Raw genomic sequence first — 17,718 nt, 5'->3', positions numbered from 1 at the left:
CAGGTCAACACTTATGGAAAAAGTTACATAGTTAAATATTCATCAACTTTGATAACTATTACCAAGCTTAAAGAAACAAAAAGCTTATATGCCTCAAAGGAGCTATTCTCTCATTGCCAAGACTTCAATTATAATTTGGTTTTAAAAAAATATAGTCTATATAAAACTTCATAATTTCATAAACACTAACTACATTTCATGATTCATACCACATTTAGGACCAATAAACCTGATTTCTCCCAGCCTGCACTCTCAGTTCAAGACCATTATATTAAATTGAACAGGAATGTTAATACAGCAAAACAATTATTTTCCTTAAGACTTTTTTTTTTTAGTAAGAATGTATTTTACTCAGGTGTCTCCCTCCTGCTGTTTCGATTTATTGTACTCATACCTCAAGAAAATAGAGCCAACTGTCTTTCCTTTCTATTGCAAGCGACATTTTATGTCCTTGGGTTCCAGTTCAACAATGATTTCATGCCAAGGTTTTTTTCTACATCTATACTTCTATTAAGTCATGCAAGGAAGCATACAAATGCATGTGAGCAGAGGAACTATTAAACCAGAAAGTTGAGGTCTTATTAGAACTGAAACTTGGCTACAACACTAAGACTATCGTCTTCCTTTAAGAAAACCCACATTAAGGAGCTCCTATCAATTTCTGTTTGTTTACAGAAAGCCTATAACTTACAAATATGCAAATGAGAAGACATTAAAAAAACACCTCACACATTCTGCCCAAAACTTTTCAACTATCATTTACAAATAAAAGCTCCTGAAAAGCAGTATACTTTGAAAATTTGACAATAATTCATGAATTTTCCTAATTTCTTTATCAATTTTCATGAGAAACTTCACATGTAGATAAAACCAGAGATGTTTATAATGCGCATCTAATCTTCATATGCCTACACACATATATGTGTATCACGTATGTATATGTATACATATATCCACACACATACACACACCCAACCATGAACACAGCAGAGATCTGCAGACATTTTTTTTTTTCTTTTTAAAAGATACTCTCCCTTAACCTGAACTTCCTCATGACAATAAAGTGTCTTTTTGAACAAAACTAGCGAATAACTTAAAAGAAACATACCGACCAACCTAACCAAAACAGACAATTGGGCTAAATGACTCTGTTTACCAAAGATATCAACTCACATTGCCCATCTTCTCCAATATCTTTGTCTTATCAATTAATACCACAGGTTGCTCAAACTAAAGCTTCTGTAGTTAGCAACTAACTTTCAATGGTTACTAATCTGTTTCTGAATTTATGTGGAAAATGAGATAGGAAAAAAAGGAACATGGAAACAACAACAGCCACTAACCTAGTAATAGTATCAGTGCAGAAAAATCAAGTGAACATCACATACGAAATTAAAACTTGGGAAAAAGAAAGAATACAAGAGCTCCAAAGTAACCAGAAAAGAGAAGCAAATGGGATAAACAAAGACATTACACATACATTCTGGAACAGAAGTATCAGAGCAAACTAAAAGCTACTTAAGGTTATGATCTTCTTACATTGAGTCCTTATCAGACAGAATATGGTTGGAAAGCATGGTCTCAACAGGATAAAGCTGTTTGCTAGCAACTGGTGAACATACAGCATGGTGGTATTTCTATCCTAGCACCATATATTTAAAAGAGTAATTTTAGGATAGCTGGGGTGATTTATCTTTACTACAATCTTCCATCAAGTAACTCGAGGCAGGGTGAAAACAAAGAAATAAAAATCTAACCCATTTTTAACCTTTTAAAGAAATCTCTTTGGATTCTCTAGCTAGAGCAGTAGCTTCAAGATCCAAAGACTATTTGCTGGTGACTGACAAAAGCCTTATTTATCAAAGGTAATTCCTTATTATTATACAATATCAAATGTGTTGTCCCTCCTCCATCCTAAATATTCTATTACTGTTCTATGAAGAATGTAAGTTTTATATAATGGAAGCAAATTTGATCCATGCCACAACACATGGGAAAGAAGATTTCCTTTGTCAAAGTGATTTTCACCCAATAATTTTTATTTGAATAACTTGACTCATTCAAAATGATAAAAATTAAAAAAAAAATTATAAAAAAGATTAACTTCTGTTTTTACACTTATGGACTGAAACTTAGGATACACTGTTGCTTTTCCTCAACAAATGTGAGGACATCAACAATGAAACTTTAATGAGGAAGAAAACCAAATACAGATACCTATGACTTTAGAGTCAGGATAAAGGAAAATATCTTATGTATGGTTAGGTATACATCTTGGATTGACTGTAACTTAAATAGTGCAAAGGGTGATTATTTTAAGAGAAGACTTCTAAAGTTCAATTACTTATTTTAAAAGAAAAGTTTCTAATAAATGTTTAAATAAAAGGGTTGCAAAAGAATGCAAGGGATGCACAGCAGGAAGGATACCACTACATACAGCACAGGATCTCTTAAACAAGGCCAACTCATGTGACAGCAAAAGTAATAAAACTGGGGAATGAAATGCAGAAAGTCATAACCAAGAAGGAATGGCACATTTTACTCACAGAACTCCTCCTCCAGGAGGTTTGTGTAAATTTATCAGCATACGTGCACGTTGCCCCTGTAGGTTTTTGACTGTCTTTCTGGCAGTTACATCTAGTGGCCTTAATCACCCCCAAAAAGAGAAAAAGAAAGGAGAATTTGTTAGAAAATGACTAACTAAGCCTCTTGAAAAGGACAGTCAAGGCCCAGCATTCAAACATCATGCATTACTTGGCTGTATAGCACAATACTATTAAACTGTAGAAACTAGTATTTACAGTCCTGCACAACCACTTCTTTTCCCAGAGTATACTTAGAAATAATCTAGAATAAATGTTGACTTTTGGAAAGAGTTTTTGATCCACTTAAATTTCTGAAGCACCACATTCTTTAAGTCACCTTTCAACAATTAGAAATATATGTTTTACCCATCTTTACGGCAGAGCTCCTTAGCTGCAACAAAGTTTTCAGTTACTACAGTAATAAGGTATACGACCTAGCAGGGAAGGAAAGATTTCCTTCAAGAAATCTGTGAAGGCTGATGGTAAGAAAGAGACAGTGTACTGAAAAATCAACACTTATTGCAAAATACTAATAGACAAGACAGTTTCTTTTGGTATGCTATGATCTGGAATTCTGTTTTTTAAGCAGCAGAGAAGAAAGCCAAATCTTAACCTTCCATTTTTGTTTTCAAGGGAATGATCACATGCTAGACAGGAAGAGGATGAAGACCACAGGTTAGTTTCAGTGCACATATGTACAAAAGCACATGCTAAACATTTCATTAGATATTATAGTCACACAAGACTGTCTCCAGCCACGATAAATAAGTATGGTGTGCACCTCTTGGCATCTCATCTACCCTACCTTTAAGATCTTGCTGTGGCTTGAAATGGCTTGAAAACATGGGGCTATTTTATAAGAATTGTCACAGCAGGTGAGTTTACCAGAACCAAAGCAGACATATGCATGGCAAAATCCAAAGTTAACTTAGAACATGAGCAAAAAGCAAAAAGGCATATGTTACTTTTGCTTGAGGACTTATATGTCTGCCTGAACCTGACTTATGATGAAAGTGTTCCCATAAGTTTTATTTGACGAATTTAATCTCACTATTCAACATGCTTTGTTTTGAATTGTTTTTAAAAAAAAAAACAACAAATAAACTTTGAATACTACCTTGCTCAGCTTTAAATTCTATAGTGGAATTCTTTATTAAACTAATGGACAGTAAGGGAAAGGAAAGGAAGAAAAAAACAACAAAAAAAACTTCAAGCAGAATGGTAAGCCCAATACTTGTTAATTTTTAAAATACTTTATGCTCAAAGTGCCTTATCTTTGTTCATTGTTATTTCTGAACAGCTTCTAGAATTTTATGTTCAAAGTGTTTGTTTTGGAAATGAAATATAGTTAACAATCGTATAAACATCCTTGCTTAGTGCCACAGATATAAATCATGACTGGCCTACAGAATTACAGATCCCAAGTGTACAGCTGCAAACACACTAGAACATGTAGAATGGGTCTGCTAACTGAACTTTTACAGACCCATGAGTCAGGTGGGTCTAAACAGAACCCAAATCTACCATTGTTACAATGAGGGGGGGGGGGGGGGGCAGAATCAGACATCTAGCCCTTCAAAGCTTTCATAAGAATTACCTACTAAAGTTACACTCTGCAGTGCACACTTGGGATTTTGTTAAACATTTAGCATTATACTTACAAGTTGATGCTCTAATTGGTTGATTGTTTCATTCTTTTTCTTCAGTTCATCTTTAAGCTGCCTGATCTCATTCAGCAGATCATCCATCTGCAATAGAACAGTGGGCAATACAAGGTTTTCTATAAGGGCTACACAACCTAAATCAACACCTCTACAGGCCATATTACATCAGATGTTCATGGAGGACTGGCAGTAACATTGGCGCATGCTTTCCTCCTCTTATTAGCGCACTGAGACATAGGCATACAACCTAAAGAGTGAAGAAACTGGACTAGAATTCTCTTTAAGACACTGAGTTGAGCTGACCCACTAGATTTTCAGGGTAAGTAATCAGCTGCATTTTTGATGCAGTAATTCACCTGTTGTACAAGCAACTGATGTAGATGAACATGCCTAGCCATCAAACACTACCTATACTCCTCTTTATCCAACAACAAAAAATACTGAAGCTTAAAGGTTAACTGAACTGCTATTTAAAAAGCATTAACATAGAATGATAGAAACAGGAAAAAAATAATTTAGAAACATAAGCATAACTACATTTACTAAATGCAAACAGCACAACTGATTTGAATACATCTTACTAAAAACTGAAGGCCTAAAATAATTATGCAAAGCTCACAGACTAAAAAAATTTGGTAAATATGCAAGAGTGAATTTTTTAAAGATAATTTTTCATCACAAGGTAATTTTAATGTATAACTGTGCCATTATAGCTAGGCTATAAATTAAGGGGCATACTTCCGTTTAGTAGCATACATCTACTACTTCAGTTTCACTGAGGATGTTATTAGTTACTGCTTTAGGACAACACTCAGACTGATTTGTTGTGCAATTTTTCAAACCATATGCCAGTATCAATTCAAGAAGTGACAATTCAAAATGTCAGTTAAACCTAGCATTTTTTTGTTAATAGGTTAAAAAGCGATACTTTTTCCCCTAGGAATTAAGACTAAGATTCTAATATTTTGAGGGAGGTGACTGTTGGACAAGCACAACAAATACATCAGACAACATTAAAGAGAAAAGAAGGCCTAAATGTTAACAATGTAGAAACTAGGGTTGCTAAAGGGTGATGCATATGGTTCTACAGCTTTGGCAAACCTCTTAAACCCTGAAACCAGGATTTAGACAGACAACCTTCAAACAGCAATAAGATCATTAAATGTTTTTCCCTTTCAAGAAGTATTTCTAATTTCATTGTATCTTCAGCAAGCATTGTTCCCCTCCCGTAAGTGCAGGATTAGCGATCTTTCCATACTGATTTTACAATAAGAGCCAAGCAATGCTATAAAACCTTACCACTGTAGAAAGCACAACATTACAAGTCTGTGACCATAAAAGATGATCCTTTTTTGGAATATCCATTGCAATTGCTTCTTCCTTTAGTACTCACTCTAAAACAATAAACTAATCTTTGACTTTGTGGGGTTCATGTTGTTTAAGTTACATTTGCAATACCTCCATTATCTCAGGGAAAACTTACTTTAGATGAAAGATATTTTAAACTGAAGTCAACAATAAATGTAATAAAACAGCCAGTGATTAAGTATAGTATGATTACACTTCAAAACAAAAATTGTCTTTTCAAATTCTAATGCTTATCAAGCAGGCAGAAAATTTTTGAAAGAAGTTACTCTACAGCTGTGAATTCCCATGACTGCTACAAATAGCAAAAGGCAAAGTTATTTTAATTATTTAAACTGTGCTAGCATTTATAAGTATGTATTTTAAAAGGTCAAATAAACCCTTCTATTTTAACAAAACGGAAAAGATGAAGTATATAAATATTTGCTAGGTTTGCATTTCAATAGAAGAAAGAAGCAAGCAGCACGACTTCATAGTGACACAGAAGTTTTGGGGTTGTATTTTTTAAACACGAACAGTTTTGTATTCTTATTCTGTAGAGTAAATCAGTGTCATTTACCTTAAAAGTTGACTCGGGTTCTTGAGGTTCTGGACTTGATGGAACTGAGAGTGGGATGTCCTGGAGTGACACATTTTCATCATTCTATCAGAAGACAAAAACAAACCAAAAGCTCCAATTACTTGCCAAAACCACTCCCTTGCAAACTTGCTTTCAAGGATGGAGACACATCATCTCTCTGTGGAACCTGTTACAATATCTGACCTCTCACCATGAATCTTCCCTTTTTGCCCTGATAGGAAAGCCTCCCTTGCTGCAGCATGTGTGCAGTGCCTGAATAAGGGCCATGAACAGCTTCCTTCTCCTCACAAAGCTGTCAGAACAGCTGCAGCTATGTCAAAGTGCGTTGATTTTGCACAAAAATCTGGTAAGAAATGGCCATTGTGTTCAAATGTGTTATATCAGGAAGGAATGGTGATGTTATGTGATTTCAAAAGCTTCATTTCCTTCAGTATCCATTAAAATAATATGTCTGAGCATATCAAAATATGCAGCCAAAATATTTCAGCTAGGAATTCTCAACTAAAAAAGCAACATTTGCTACTGGGCAGACTAATACAAAATTAATTCAGATTCAGCCATCAGAACTAAACATCAATCATAAAAACTGGAACCACACAAAAGTATTCTTTCCCCCGCCATGACACCCATGAATTCTGAAATTAAGCACAGTGAGTAGAAACAGAAGTAACCATCAAAGATGCCACAAGATGATTGCCTAGATATGTCCTGAAGCACTTACACTCTCAATGACAAAAACACATGCAGCCATTATGTGCAGTACCCTAAACCTGTGGCACTCAACCCTGAAAAGGTTCAGTTAGGTTACAGAGTCAAGTAACAGACTGAACAACTGACACTGTATTCTCATGATATGTTCTGAGGTTTGTACCATGATATTATATCCAATCTTAGTGTGACACAGAACTACAGTACAATTACAGTATAGTTATTTTATGGTCATGGAAGATCATAAATCCCATCTCCTTGGTGTGAAAAGATTTACCCCCCCTCTTCTGTCCATCTCCTCCATCTGCTACCTTCTTAAAGAAAAAAATAAATTAATCTCATACCTTACAGTATTCTCCTTTATTTTTTAGGTCCTCACCGCCTAAGATTGCATTTGTAGAATGTAAGAGCAGCATGTCTCGAAACCTGTCTAAAACCACTCTGAGGCTGAGCCAGCAACTCCCCAAAACCACAAGAGTAAAACGGCAGCTCAAATGCTAAAGATCAATTACGGGAAAACCCCACAATAGACCCATTTATGTTCTTTATGTCTGTGAGGTATCTTTTTTGCTTTTTAATCCATAAGAAATATTTCTTATACATTTAACTAAACTGCAGAGAAAAAAAAAATTAAAATTGATGAACTTTTAACTATTAAATTTTTACTTTTTCCTATAGTCACCAATTACTTGCAGCCAAGACATGCACAACCATCACCAGACTTAAAAGCTAAAAATACTAGGAAATATAATACAATTCCAAATTGCTTTCACCATATTACAGACAGTTAAATTTAATTTCCATCATTTAAATGTAATTTTATATCTTGCAGGTTTTTTGTGGTGTTTTGGTGGGGGTTTTTTGTTTGTTTTTAAACTTTTGGCTTTTTTTTTTTTTTTTAAAAAGACTATTAATTGTGAAAGCAGTCAAATTTCAAGGCTTCTGACTCCTTTAACATAGCAAATTTTCAACTTACACTGTCCCATACACAGTTGTATTCAATTCACAAGTAGCTGCTTGTCCCTTCTAGGCAGATCACCAGGAAGTGACAGGCTGATGAAGCAGCAGTTTACAGTCTATGTTATGAACAAGTTCTAAGAGGGTGTTTTGAAATAATTTGCACAATAATATAATAAAAACCCCAAACATTATTTAATCCAAAACATTTCTAAAATGCTAGAGAAAACAAGCAGCAATTAGAATCACAGAATCATTTACAGATTAACAGATTATATGTTATATTTATCTTATATTCTACAATTAACAGATTTCATCAACTTTTGTTATTTTAAACAACTCAAACACATGCACTCAGAAGAAAAGCTACTTCAGACTGTCACAGTCATATTTGTGAAGGAGTAATCATGGAATAGAAAAAACGCAAAACAAGACAAACTATTTCAAGCAAAAGTATCTTGCATGGCTTTTCAAAGCTCTATCACTGATGCCTCTGGTATACCTTTTATTCCCATTAAAATGCATGTAAGTGGAGCAATAAAACATTCTACAACAACAGATTAAGACCTAATTGCAACTAAAGTTAGTATGTCACATATTCTTTGGTGATTTAAATCAAGTACTCCAGTCCTATGCTATACCTGACTAACATTCACTAGCAAAGCAAGAACTAAGTTCATTTGCATCAATTCCCTTACCATTGTCTTAATTATCTTAATACACATAATGAACACAGAGCAACTGAAAAAAAAAAAAAATCAGTTTTAACACTATCAGCGGCAACTGAAGCATCCCATTGTGAACATATGCTAGGATTAATCTATGAAACTTTTCTTGTTTTGCTTTTTCTTTCTTGCTCATCATATTGCTAAAATGAGATTGGGAAAGGGGAAATCAGTAGAATAAGGCTATCCATGTAGAAAAAAGAGATTAGAATTAGCAAAACAAATGCAACTGGTTATATGCACATGCTATTTTTTTGTAGCCTAGAAATTATATGCTAAAATATCATCAAATTTCAGAAACTTGGAGAGAATGTATACTTTTAACCTTTAGGTAAAGTTACAATAAACTTTGTAAAGGTATCATCACATTGCAATAGGCAATATAAAAAGCTGCTACCTCTTGGTTTTTACCCGACTAACATTTTCATGATAGTAGAATACGTTATTTATTATAGTATAATCACCTCTTCAGAGCAGTTGCACTAGCCTCATTTGGGCCAAATGTAAGAGATGCTTGCAAAAACAAGAACTCAGGATAGTTTGTTAGCCATATAAAAACCAAATACTTCTCAAATGCATTAAAAAACAAGTTCTACTTACAAACATAAGCAGCAACAAAACATTTTAATTTAATTTCCTTAGCAGAAGATTGCTTTTGAAAAATAGCAGCATTAAAAGGAAAAAATAGTTGTATTTGTAACTATTTCCAAAATTTAAAGCATTGCAACAAACAACTCAAACCTCATACATTCTGGCAATCCTGGTACAGTTATTTTTAAACATTACTGGCAGTTTAGGCATGAAAATAACCTGCAGTATGTAAACTGCAGAGGACTAATCTTGCAGACATTCACATTTAATTAGTTATGTGGGGATAGTTTTCAGTTATAATTTTTTTTTAACCTGATATAAATTCATATATATATATATATTTGCATGCAATGTTTAATCAAGAATATGCTCATTTAAGAAACAGTCAAGTAATATGGCACTGACTGATCATTTAAACAGTCCTTTTGTTTCTATGAGTATCAGCAATCCATTTGAATCGCTACCTGTCTACAGTGATTTTCAACTCATTCATATTTACTGGAAAGTTTTTGCTGGACTTAAGTCAACAGCATACACTTCAGCTTTTGGCCAGTTTTGGGCAGTCCCTGTGTAATAAACTGAGCTAATCACATGCCGCAAGATATGTTTTAAAGTGGCTTATAAAATTACAGCAAACCTGGAGTGAGAAACCATTACAAAATACCCTAGCAAGACTTACAAAATTATCCTAAATTTACCAATAGCTACATAAAGGGAACAGGTGATGGTGGTGGAAAAAAAAAACCACACAAATTCCTTTCAAACACTTTTAGAACACTCAGACTAAAAGGCTGCTCTGAAAAAAAACACTTTACACCAACTTTTTGAAGACAAGTGTGAAGAGATATAATTCACCACCTCTCTAACAACATTTTAGTACTTATCAGTATAGTGCCTACACAACAAATCCAGAGGAATCTCTAAAGCTTTACAACCATGACTACCAAAGTAGCCTGATTTCATACTGAATATTATTTCAGCTTCATATTCCTTTGCAAAGGGTATCTGCTGAGAAAATTAATACTGTCTTAGTTTTCTACAAACCAATTGATTTTATTGTTTTAGGACAGATTCAGTGAGAGTTACAGATACAATTTTTAAGTGTACATGTAGGTAACAATCCTTTCTTGCCCGAGTGTTAACATTGCCATGCACCTTATTTCTCTGGGGCAATTAATCTTCCACATGTCAAACTTGTTTACACACCCACTCCCAAATGTTGCGGTCTAACTGAAGCACTTGATTATATTCTCAAGTCTGCATCTGCCATTTTTAATCCATCACAAGAACATGAACTAAAGGCTATGGGAATAACCCTCCATCATGGCTGTCACAGGTACACCACGACTCACCCAAACACAGAGCCACAAGTTGAAACCCATATTTTTGAGTGACTGTACTTAACATACTCTCATGCCAATATTTTACAAGTGTGAAATCTTTAGTATGAATGACATACAAATCCCTGTGCTTGCTTCACCTTACAAATTCCCAAAGAACTGACTTAGTGCTTTTGGTAAACAGAATACTAAATATTAGTTTTTACTTAGTGACAGATTACTATTATTTATGAAGAAGTATATCAGTAATAAAAATCCTCACTGCCTTCATAACCTACTATGCTGATTATATACAACAGCAGTTTACCTACTATAGATTGTTGGGCCTTAAGCACTGCAGTATTTCTGCTGATGAACAGTTCAGCAGCTCAAAAATTTGCTTGTATTTTCTTCTATGCTCTCAGCAGTTACATGTTCTCATTTTATGTGCCCCTTTTTAAAAAGAAAAAAATACAGCCAAAAGAAAAGTCAAGCTCCATGACTAAATACACCATATGTTCCAGGGACTATTATTTCAACATTATTAACATGCACCACCTATACAGCATACAGACGCTGCAGCTGTTCTCACGGCCTGTCCTCTCCATCTTCACTTTTTCCCTTGCTTGCTTTGGGTGATACTACTTGCAGGCTTTAGTTAAAAGCACATGTAAAATAAAGAGAAGTTGTAGAACTTCTGGAAGATCAGAAGAGACAAAGTAACGGGTATTCTCTCTCAGAAGAAATCTCCCATATAGCCTCAGAGGAAGATACAAAGCTCAAAGCTTAAAGACAACAGTTGTTTTCATTATACTAATAGATTTTAAATTCTTCTGTTACAAAAATCAACCCATTAGAAGCAAATGCATTTTCAGCAATTGTGGTTCCCTAATAGCATAAGCTGTCTTTTAACACACAGGATTTTAAAAGAGTATACTACTAGTACTATGCTAATAATTTCATCTTGAGAATTCTTTCAACATTCCAGCATCTACAATTCATGAAGAAGCTGGAAAAAGCTAAACAAATGTTTCTAAAGTTTATCAAGATTTATTAAAGTTTTATCAAGGTCTAGCCTTTGATTCCCAAGTCAAAGTTTTCTTCAGTACAAATTACTCATTTGAATAGTCTGTGCTAACAGCATTTTTATAAAGATGCAAACAGAAAATTCACTAAGTGTCCATCACGTAGAGGGTGCTATTCACCTGCTGACTGGCATTTTGAGTGTAGTTTCATTCAAATATCACTACGAATGAGTGTCATACAGTTTCCATTGCCCACAAATGCCATTACAATGGCAGTCCAACAGCTAACCTAACGTTTAAACTTAAAATTTGCCAATTTTATTTGCTATTGTTTGTCGATTTCTTTGGTTCTGTTTCTTGCAAGCAAAGTTAAGTCACTGAGGTGAACTATTTTGTGGCTAAGGAAGAGTAACAATTTTAAGTGCAATTTATGCAACTTAATACATTACACAAAGAAACCTTTGTATTTCATTAATTAAATCCGTTTCTTCCTTGTCTTCAAGCTTCTTATAACAAAGATAAATATCTCTTACAGATCTTGCCAGATGCAAGAACATAAATACGTACTTCAAATGTATGCGAGTTACTAGTCTAAAGCCTCAGAAAAAATATATTGGTGCATTTAACAATTTTGCACTACAGACTTCATTTTTTCATTCATACCTCTTAATACAAATGGGCTAATCATATCTGATAAGCTACAATGAAGGTTTGTGCTTAAAAAATAGAATTTCTTTTCCATTTGTGAAAGGTAAGTTGAAAAGAAACTTTTTTTATAAAACTTGCCTCCCCCAGAAAAAACGGCTTCACAGTTCTCACAATTCTGTGAACTGCTTCATGTTTCAGTCCTCCTTAAAATATCAGTAAGTGCTTGTCTGAGATAAGACAGGGTGCTTGCGAATCATTGCTGCCAGTCTTGAGAGGAAGTTACTACAGACCCATGGTCAATCCTTGCTTAGATAAAGGCTCCAGGGCATCAGAAACAGTACAATTCTTATTTAAATAAGGGTGTTCTAACACATTAGCTCTGTAGTCTCAACCTAGAGCAGCAAGTTTAAGAAATTAACTGAGGTGGAGGAGGAGGAAGGAAGAAATTTTTAAGAACAAAAGAAAACTTATTTACTATTAAGCATGCAAATGAAGTACCTTAGTCAGTGTTTAAGAGGCATTGACATTTATATGTCAATTATTACTAGAGTTAGACTTCCAAAGCATTTTCTTCTTGCAATACAAAGTTAGTGCTCCAGTTACACATTAAGTAAGAACATTCACCAGTAGTTCAACATCTCCCTGTAAATAATTACAACTGCATGTAGTGCAAGAAGAATGTATGTTTTTCACCCATATAAGCTAGTGTAACATTACTGCAAAATCAGAGAAGGTTTTACTTACTACAGTGAAAATTAAAAAAAACAAACAAACAAACAAAAAACCAACTCTCCAAGAGATAAACTCCTATTCCTGATTTCACTGTTTGAAGACACAGAAAGATGGCAGTATGTGAGGAGTAAGCAGACAGCATGTGTACTGCTGGCATTGTTATCCTAGTCGCACAGAGTTCAGAAAAGGCTAGACTACTCAAGTAACTACTTATTTTTCCAAGCAGAACTGGGAACACAACACCAAACCCATGCTGTTGCAGCTATGTTGCTAGTAATATTCAAGATAATTTACACATGGTTATGCAAGCTACAGTCACAGCAATGAATCCAGTAGAGCACATTAAGTCTCCCTTGGAATCTGCTAGATATACTTTCATTACATGCTATGCTCTACAGTAAGCCACACTAGAGTTGATTAGGTAATTGTATAAAATTGAATTTAATTACTATATCTTACTATCTTACCATAACTGTTCCTGTGAGACCTCATGCCTAAAGACCTGACTACAGCTCTGTTTCTACTTATCCAAATTAAATCATATTGCTAAAAGTCATAACTGGAAAAAGGTAACACGCATTTAAATGCATAACATAGGTGAAGCAAATGTAAGAACTTCTGCTTCCTTTACTAAAGTTAGTGTTTGAAAGGAGCTGACTTTGTATCTTGCTTTTTACATTTTGTAAGAAGTGGCTTGTCATATGACCTGGACTGAGATCAAGTCCTAGTTCAGTTTTTAGACTGATGAAGTTCATGTAATTGTTTTCAAAATTGTATTTCTGTTCTTTAAAATAAGTAAAAAAGAATTGTAATATTTTTACTCATTTCTGTTGGTATAAAGCTCAATATTGTCAGGAAAGGTTTAACACAAAAATAATGAAATGGTATTTCATACAAGTTTTACTCTAATTGTTTAGTAAATAAAGGTAGTAAACGTCTAAAGTAGTAGTAAATGTCCCTCTGTAGCAGGTTAATTTACTTTTACATTACTATTCATATTGTTTGATTAAAAGGCTGGATAATACACAGGAGAGTAAAATAAACATTCAGAAGTTCAGTGATGAGTTTTGGAAGCAGCAAGTCAAAACAGGGGGCAGTTAGGTCAAGAAAATAGAAAAGTATCCTTGAGAAAGTTTGAAGGGAAGAATAATACTCATCATTACAAAACTCGCTATTACAGGGAGGGAGGTGGAAACGATCAAGCTTTTGGTAAGAGAAGCAGCAAATTTTGAAGATCGTACATATTAGGAGTAACTATTTCTTCTGTGAGTTTAAGTTTTTTCAAAAAAAACTTAATCTGAGCTACTTGAGGCAAGGTTTGTGTTCTGTAACCTTTTAGAAAAGTCTGGCTATTATAAACTAGATCAAGATTTAAAATACAATATTCTGCAGAGCCACACACTATTTGGCTATAACACACATGCCTTTACACAAAACTACACATACACAGATCATCTATCTAGTTGTTTAATTGTCCTTGTGTTAAAGGCATTAAAAGCTCTGGATAAAAAGTTCCCTTCTATCTGATGTACTAATTGCATGCATGAGACTTGGGAGGCACAGTTCATGCAGTCCACTACTCAGACATTAGGTTCTAAGAACACATACCTTCCCTATCTGACACTACATTAGTTTTGTTACAGTTGTCTTTCTGATTTTGTCGGCAGAAAAACATCTCCAGTATTCTCAGTTACTATAGGAAGCAAATGCTCACATTTCTAAAAGGCACAGTCATACCCTTGAATTAGCCTCAAGGTTGATTTGCTTTTTGTTTTGCTGTGTTTTGGTTTAGTGTCTTACTTTTAGGGCACAAACTTATTTCCATTACATTATCCTGTTAGAAAAGAACAGCAGTAAATCTAGTATTAAAGAGAACATCATACAGATACTTTTCAATGCTAATCTGTATATGCCACCAAAAGAAGTCTCATGGACTTTTTTTTTTAAGGTAGCAAAGGAATTTTTGTAGCTGAAATGCTATACTTCTGCCAAGTCATCCAGCAGTTTACCAACTCCGACAATTTGCCAAGTTTTGAGGTGAAATGAGAGAGCTCCTTAAAAGCTCATGACAATTCAGTGATTTCATACACTAGAAAGGTTAAATTTGAGCACTTCCAATACACATGACCCAGTAGGATTTGCTAAGCTTCTTGTCAAAACACACAGAAAAGATGAAAAGAATGAGGAAGACAAAGCCTTAAGAAAAAGCTATTAGCATTGACTTGCTGAATCCAAGTTTGATCAATGGTATCAATATTAATATTTTTTAATTTTTTTTTTTAAGCCCAGCTTTTTAGTATCTTATTAAATAAAAGCTTGTCTTCACATCCAATGATTTTTTTTTAATTTAGCATTGTTTCCTCAGAGAAGCAGAATAACAATTTTTAATATTTTTTGCAGTCTGTAAAGGGCTGAAAAAGCAGAAAAAGTACTATTTTAAATAGCAATAGAAAGTGCACACTTTCTTGAATACTGTAATTCAATGTATAAAAGGAAATTGCAATAGCCTAATAAGGCCAAACAGAACATTAGCCCATCTAGGCTCACTCTCCAATCTGCTTTAGTGCTTTTTTTCCATTTAAACAGCTCACCTGGTGCAGTAATCTCTTCAGTTTCAGTAACTGAGTTTTTACAGCTGTGCAGTCTTGGACCATGTGCCGAAGGGTCATTTCATCAAGCATCACAGTATTCTCCGGTAAGCCCACCAGCTGTCTAGGAGCCTGGTAAAAATTTGGTGCTCCATAGCTTTCGAAGTGACCAATAGGAGATTCTAGGTAGTTTGATCCCCTAAAAAAAAAAAAAAAAAATTAAAAAAAAAACCACAGTGATGACAAACTAGAGCTAGAGAGCATTTAGTAAAAAAGAAAGTGTTGTTGAACATGGGCTATGTTCACATACTGTGGCATATAGCAGAAAAATAAATCAGAAAATGTCAATGCTATTTCACTTAAATGCTGGGCTTTCCTTCCCACTTGCATTAATATCTCGCAGACTAACTACAATACCCTAAAACCAGTTTGCTCACCAGGATTTCTATAAACTGTCATTCAAGCTAGGCTGTAAGAGCTATAGGATTACATTTAATTTAAAAAAAATTAATAAGTAAAAAGCTGTCCAAAGTTACAAAATGCAAGTAATAAGACAGTGTAATGTTTTTCCATGGAACATGTATGGTAATTTAGTCAAGCATTTATAATATCATATAAACACAAGTAAATATTTGGATTAAAAACCATGACAGAAACAAAAGTTTTGAAAAGAAATTGTTATAAATCTCAGTGATGCTCCCACTCAGACATGCTATTTATAGACATACAACTATTCTGAAAATGTCTTGTACTCAATATCACTTGAGACCTTTCAGTGCCAAAAGAGATTTCTCATCACAGTATTTTAATTGTTTGGGAGAAAAGAGAGAAGTCCTTTACCTGTTCAAATCATTTTTGCCGTGGATATAGTGATCAGTATGGCCAAGATGATAGTGATCCTGTGTATTCCATCGCTGTTGTGGTGCTCTTTTCCAGAATCCTTCCTGATGTTGCCTAGCATTTCTGTCTTGTCTGTCATAACGGCTCATATTTTCACATTCCTCTACAGAGTGCATAAAGTAAAAAAAAAAAAAAAATTTATAAAATTTTTCCTAAGACTTTACAAATAAAATAGTTACTATGTGCTGGTACCAGATACAGTGCAAAATCTGTGGGGTTTGTTTTTTTTTTTTTAACTGATCCAAAAAAGTATGCACTTTAGAACTGTCAAGCAGACTTCTGTAATGATGTCACATTTTTACTAGCATATAAAGTTGTTACAAGAATAAGAGTAACCTGTAGCAGAAACTACAGAGTTCAGCCTTAACAGTATTTCCGGTTTAAGTAGAAAATCATTTGGAGGAGGTAGAGCTATGGGGAAGAAAAAAAATTCCAAAAGTAACATTTTCCTGTCTTTCTTACTGACAGTATTTTCGGGCCTTTAAAAAGTTCAAACAACACACACACACACAGAAAGACGACGTTTTAGTAAAAGGCCAGTACTTCATTCCAAAACAGAACAGTTTCCTTACTTAAAATACATGTATCTCTCAACCTATTCATCTTGTTTGTTTTTCAACTCAAGAGACATCTAATCTTTATTCACCTGGGCAACAAAGCAAACAAAGCAAAAAAAAAAAGTCTCTAAAAACAGTAAGTTCTGCAAAGCAAAGCAGATTCCACCAACTTCTTAAGGGAACAAAAGCTATATTTGGCAACAGCTTGTAAACCACTAGAAACAAAGCCAAAACAACTGCTATCTGTGCAGACAGACACAGCAAAAGAAGTCATAAACTGCTATTCTGCCATCGCACTTTCTCCTTCACTTACCCAAGGAGTTTCTCCTCACATTGTCAGTCCTTTGCTAGGAGAATAACTCCACACAAGAGAACAACACTGTTTTATTCGGCTGCCTACTCAGACATAGTTGCGCATAAGACGCTCATAAACAGGGCCTTCCTTCCTGCTTAGTTCCCAGCCTGCGTGTTGCTGGGAAGTGAGCCCAGTTTTACCCTGTGATTTAAAACTGCCATCCTCACTCACTGCATACTTGTTGAGCTAGAACTGTTTCTATAAATAGTGCCCAAGCAGCATCCCAGACTCCAAAGTGAAACAAGTGGAGTTTCTGAGGACCTGGAAAGTCTTAAGAGGCTGACGTCAGTGAAGTCGCATATAATTACAAAAAAAGCGTTGACAAAACGTGTTGTTAAATATTATTATAACAAATACACTTATCTACAATTCAGTTTTTATCACCTAGTTCGGTAACCAAAAAATTAGGTAAGAAAATA

At 34.5% G+C, this 17,718-nt stretch overlaps 1 protein-coding gene across 4 annotated transcripts in view; it reads right to left on the bottom strand.

Annotated features, from left to right (window-relative positions):
• The window catches only part of CCSER2 (coiled-coil serine rich protein 2), a 75,746-nt gene that overhangs the window by 19,862 nt on the left and 38,166 nt on the right, over positions 1 to 17,718 (bottom strand). For all 4 annotated transcript variants that reach the window (XM_052798886.1, XM_052798885.1, XM_052798887.1 and 1 more), the window contains 5 exons: positions 16,328 to 16,490; positions 15,491 to 15,686; positions 6,174 to 6,257; positions 4,247 to 4,333; positions 2,547 to 2,645 (listed from right to left, as the gene is read on the bottom strand). In XM_052798886.1, the coding sequence (XP_052654846.1) occupies positions 2,547 to 2,645; positions 4,247 to 4,333; positions 6,174 to 6,257; positions 15,491 to 15,686; positions 16,328 to 16,490 (629 nt within the window). The remainder of the gene's footprint in view (positions 1 to 2,546; positions 2,646 to 4,246; positions 4,334 to 6,173; positions 6,258 to 15,490; positions 15,687 to 16,327; positions 16,491 to 17,718) is intronic.

The sequence above is a fragment of the Harpia harpyja genome, chromosome 10 (genome assembly GCF_026419915.1).
Source record: "Harpia harpyja isolate bHarHar1 chromosome 10, bHarHar1 primary haplotype, whole genome shotgun sequence".
Classification (NCBI taxonomy): Eukaryota; Metazoa; Chordata; class Aves; order Accipitriformes; family Accipitridae; genus Harpia; species Harpia harpyja.
Note: the sequence above shows the minus strand (reverse complement) of the source record. Positions and strands in the feature narration are given on the sequence as shown.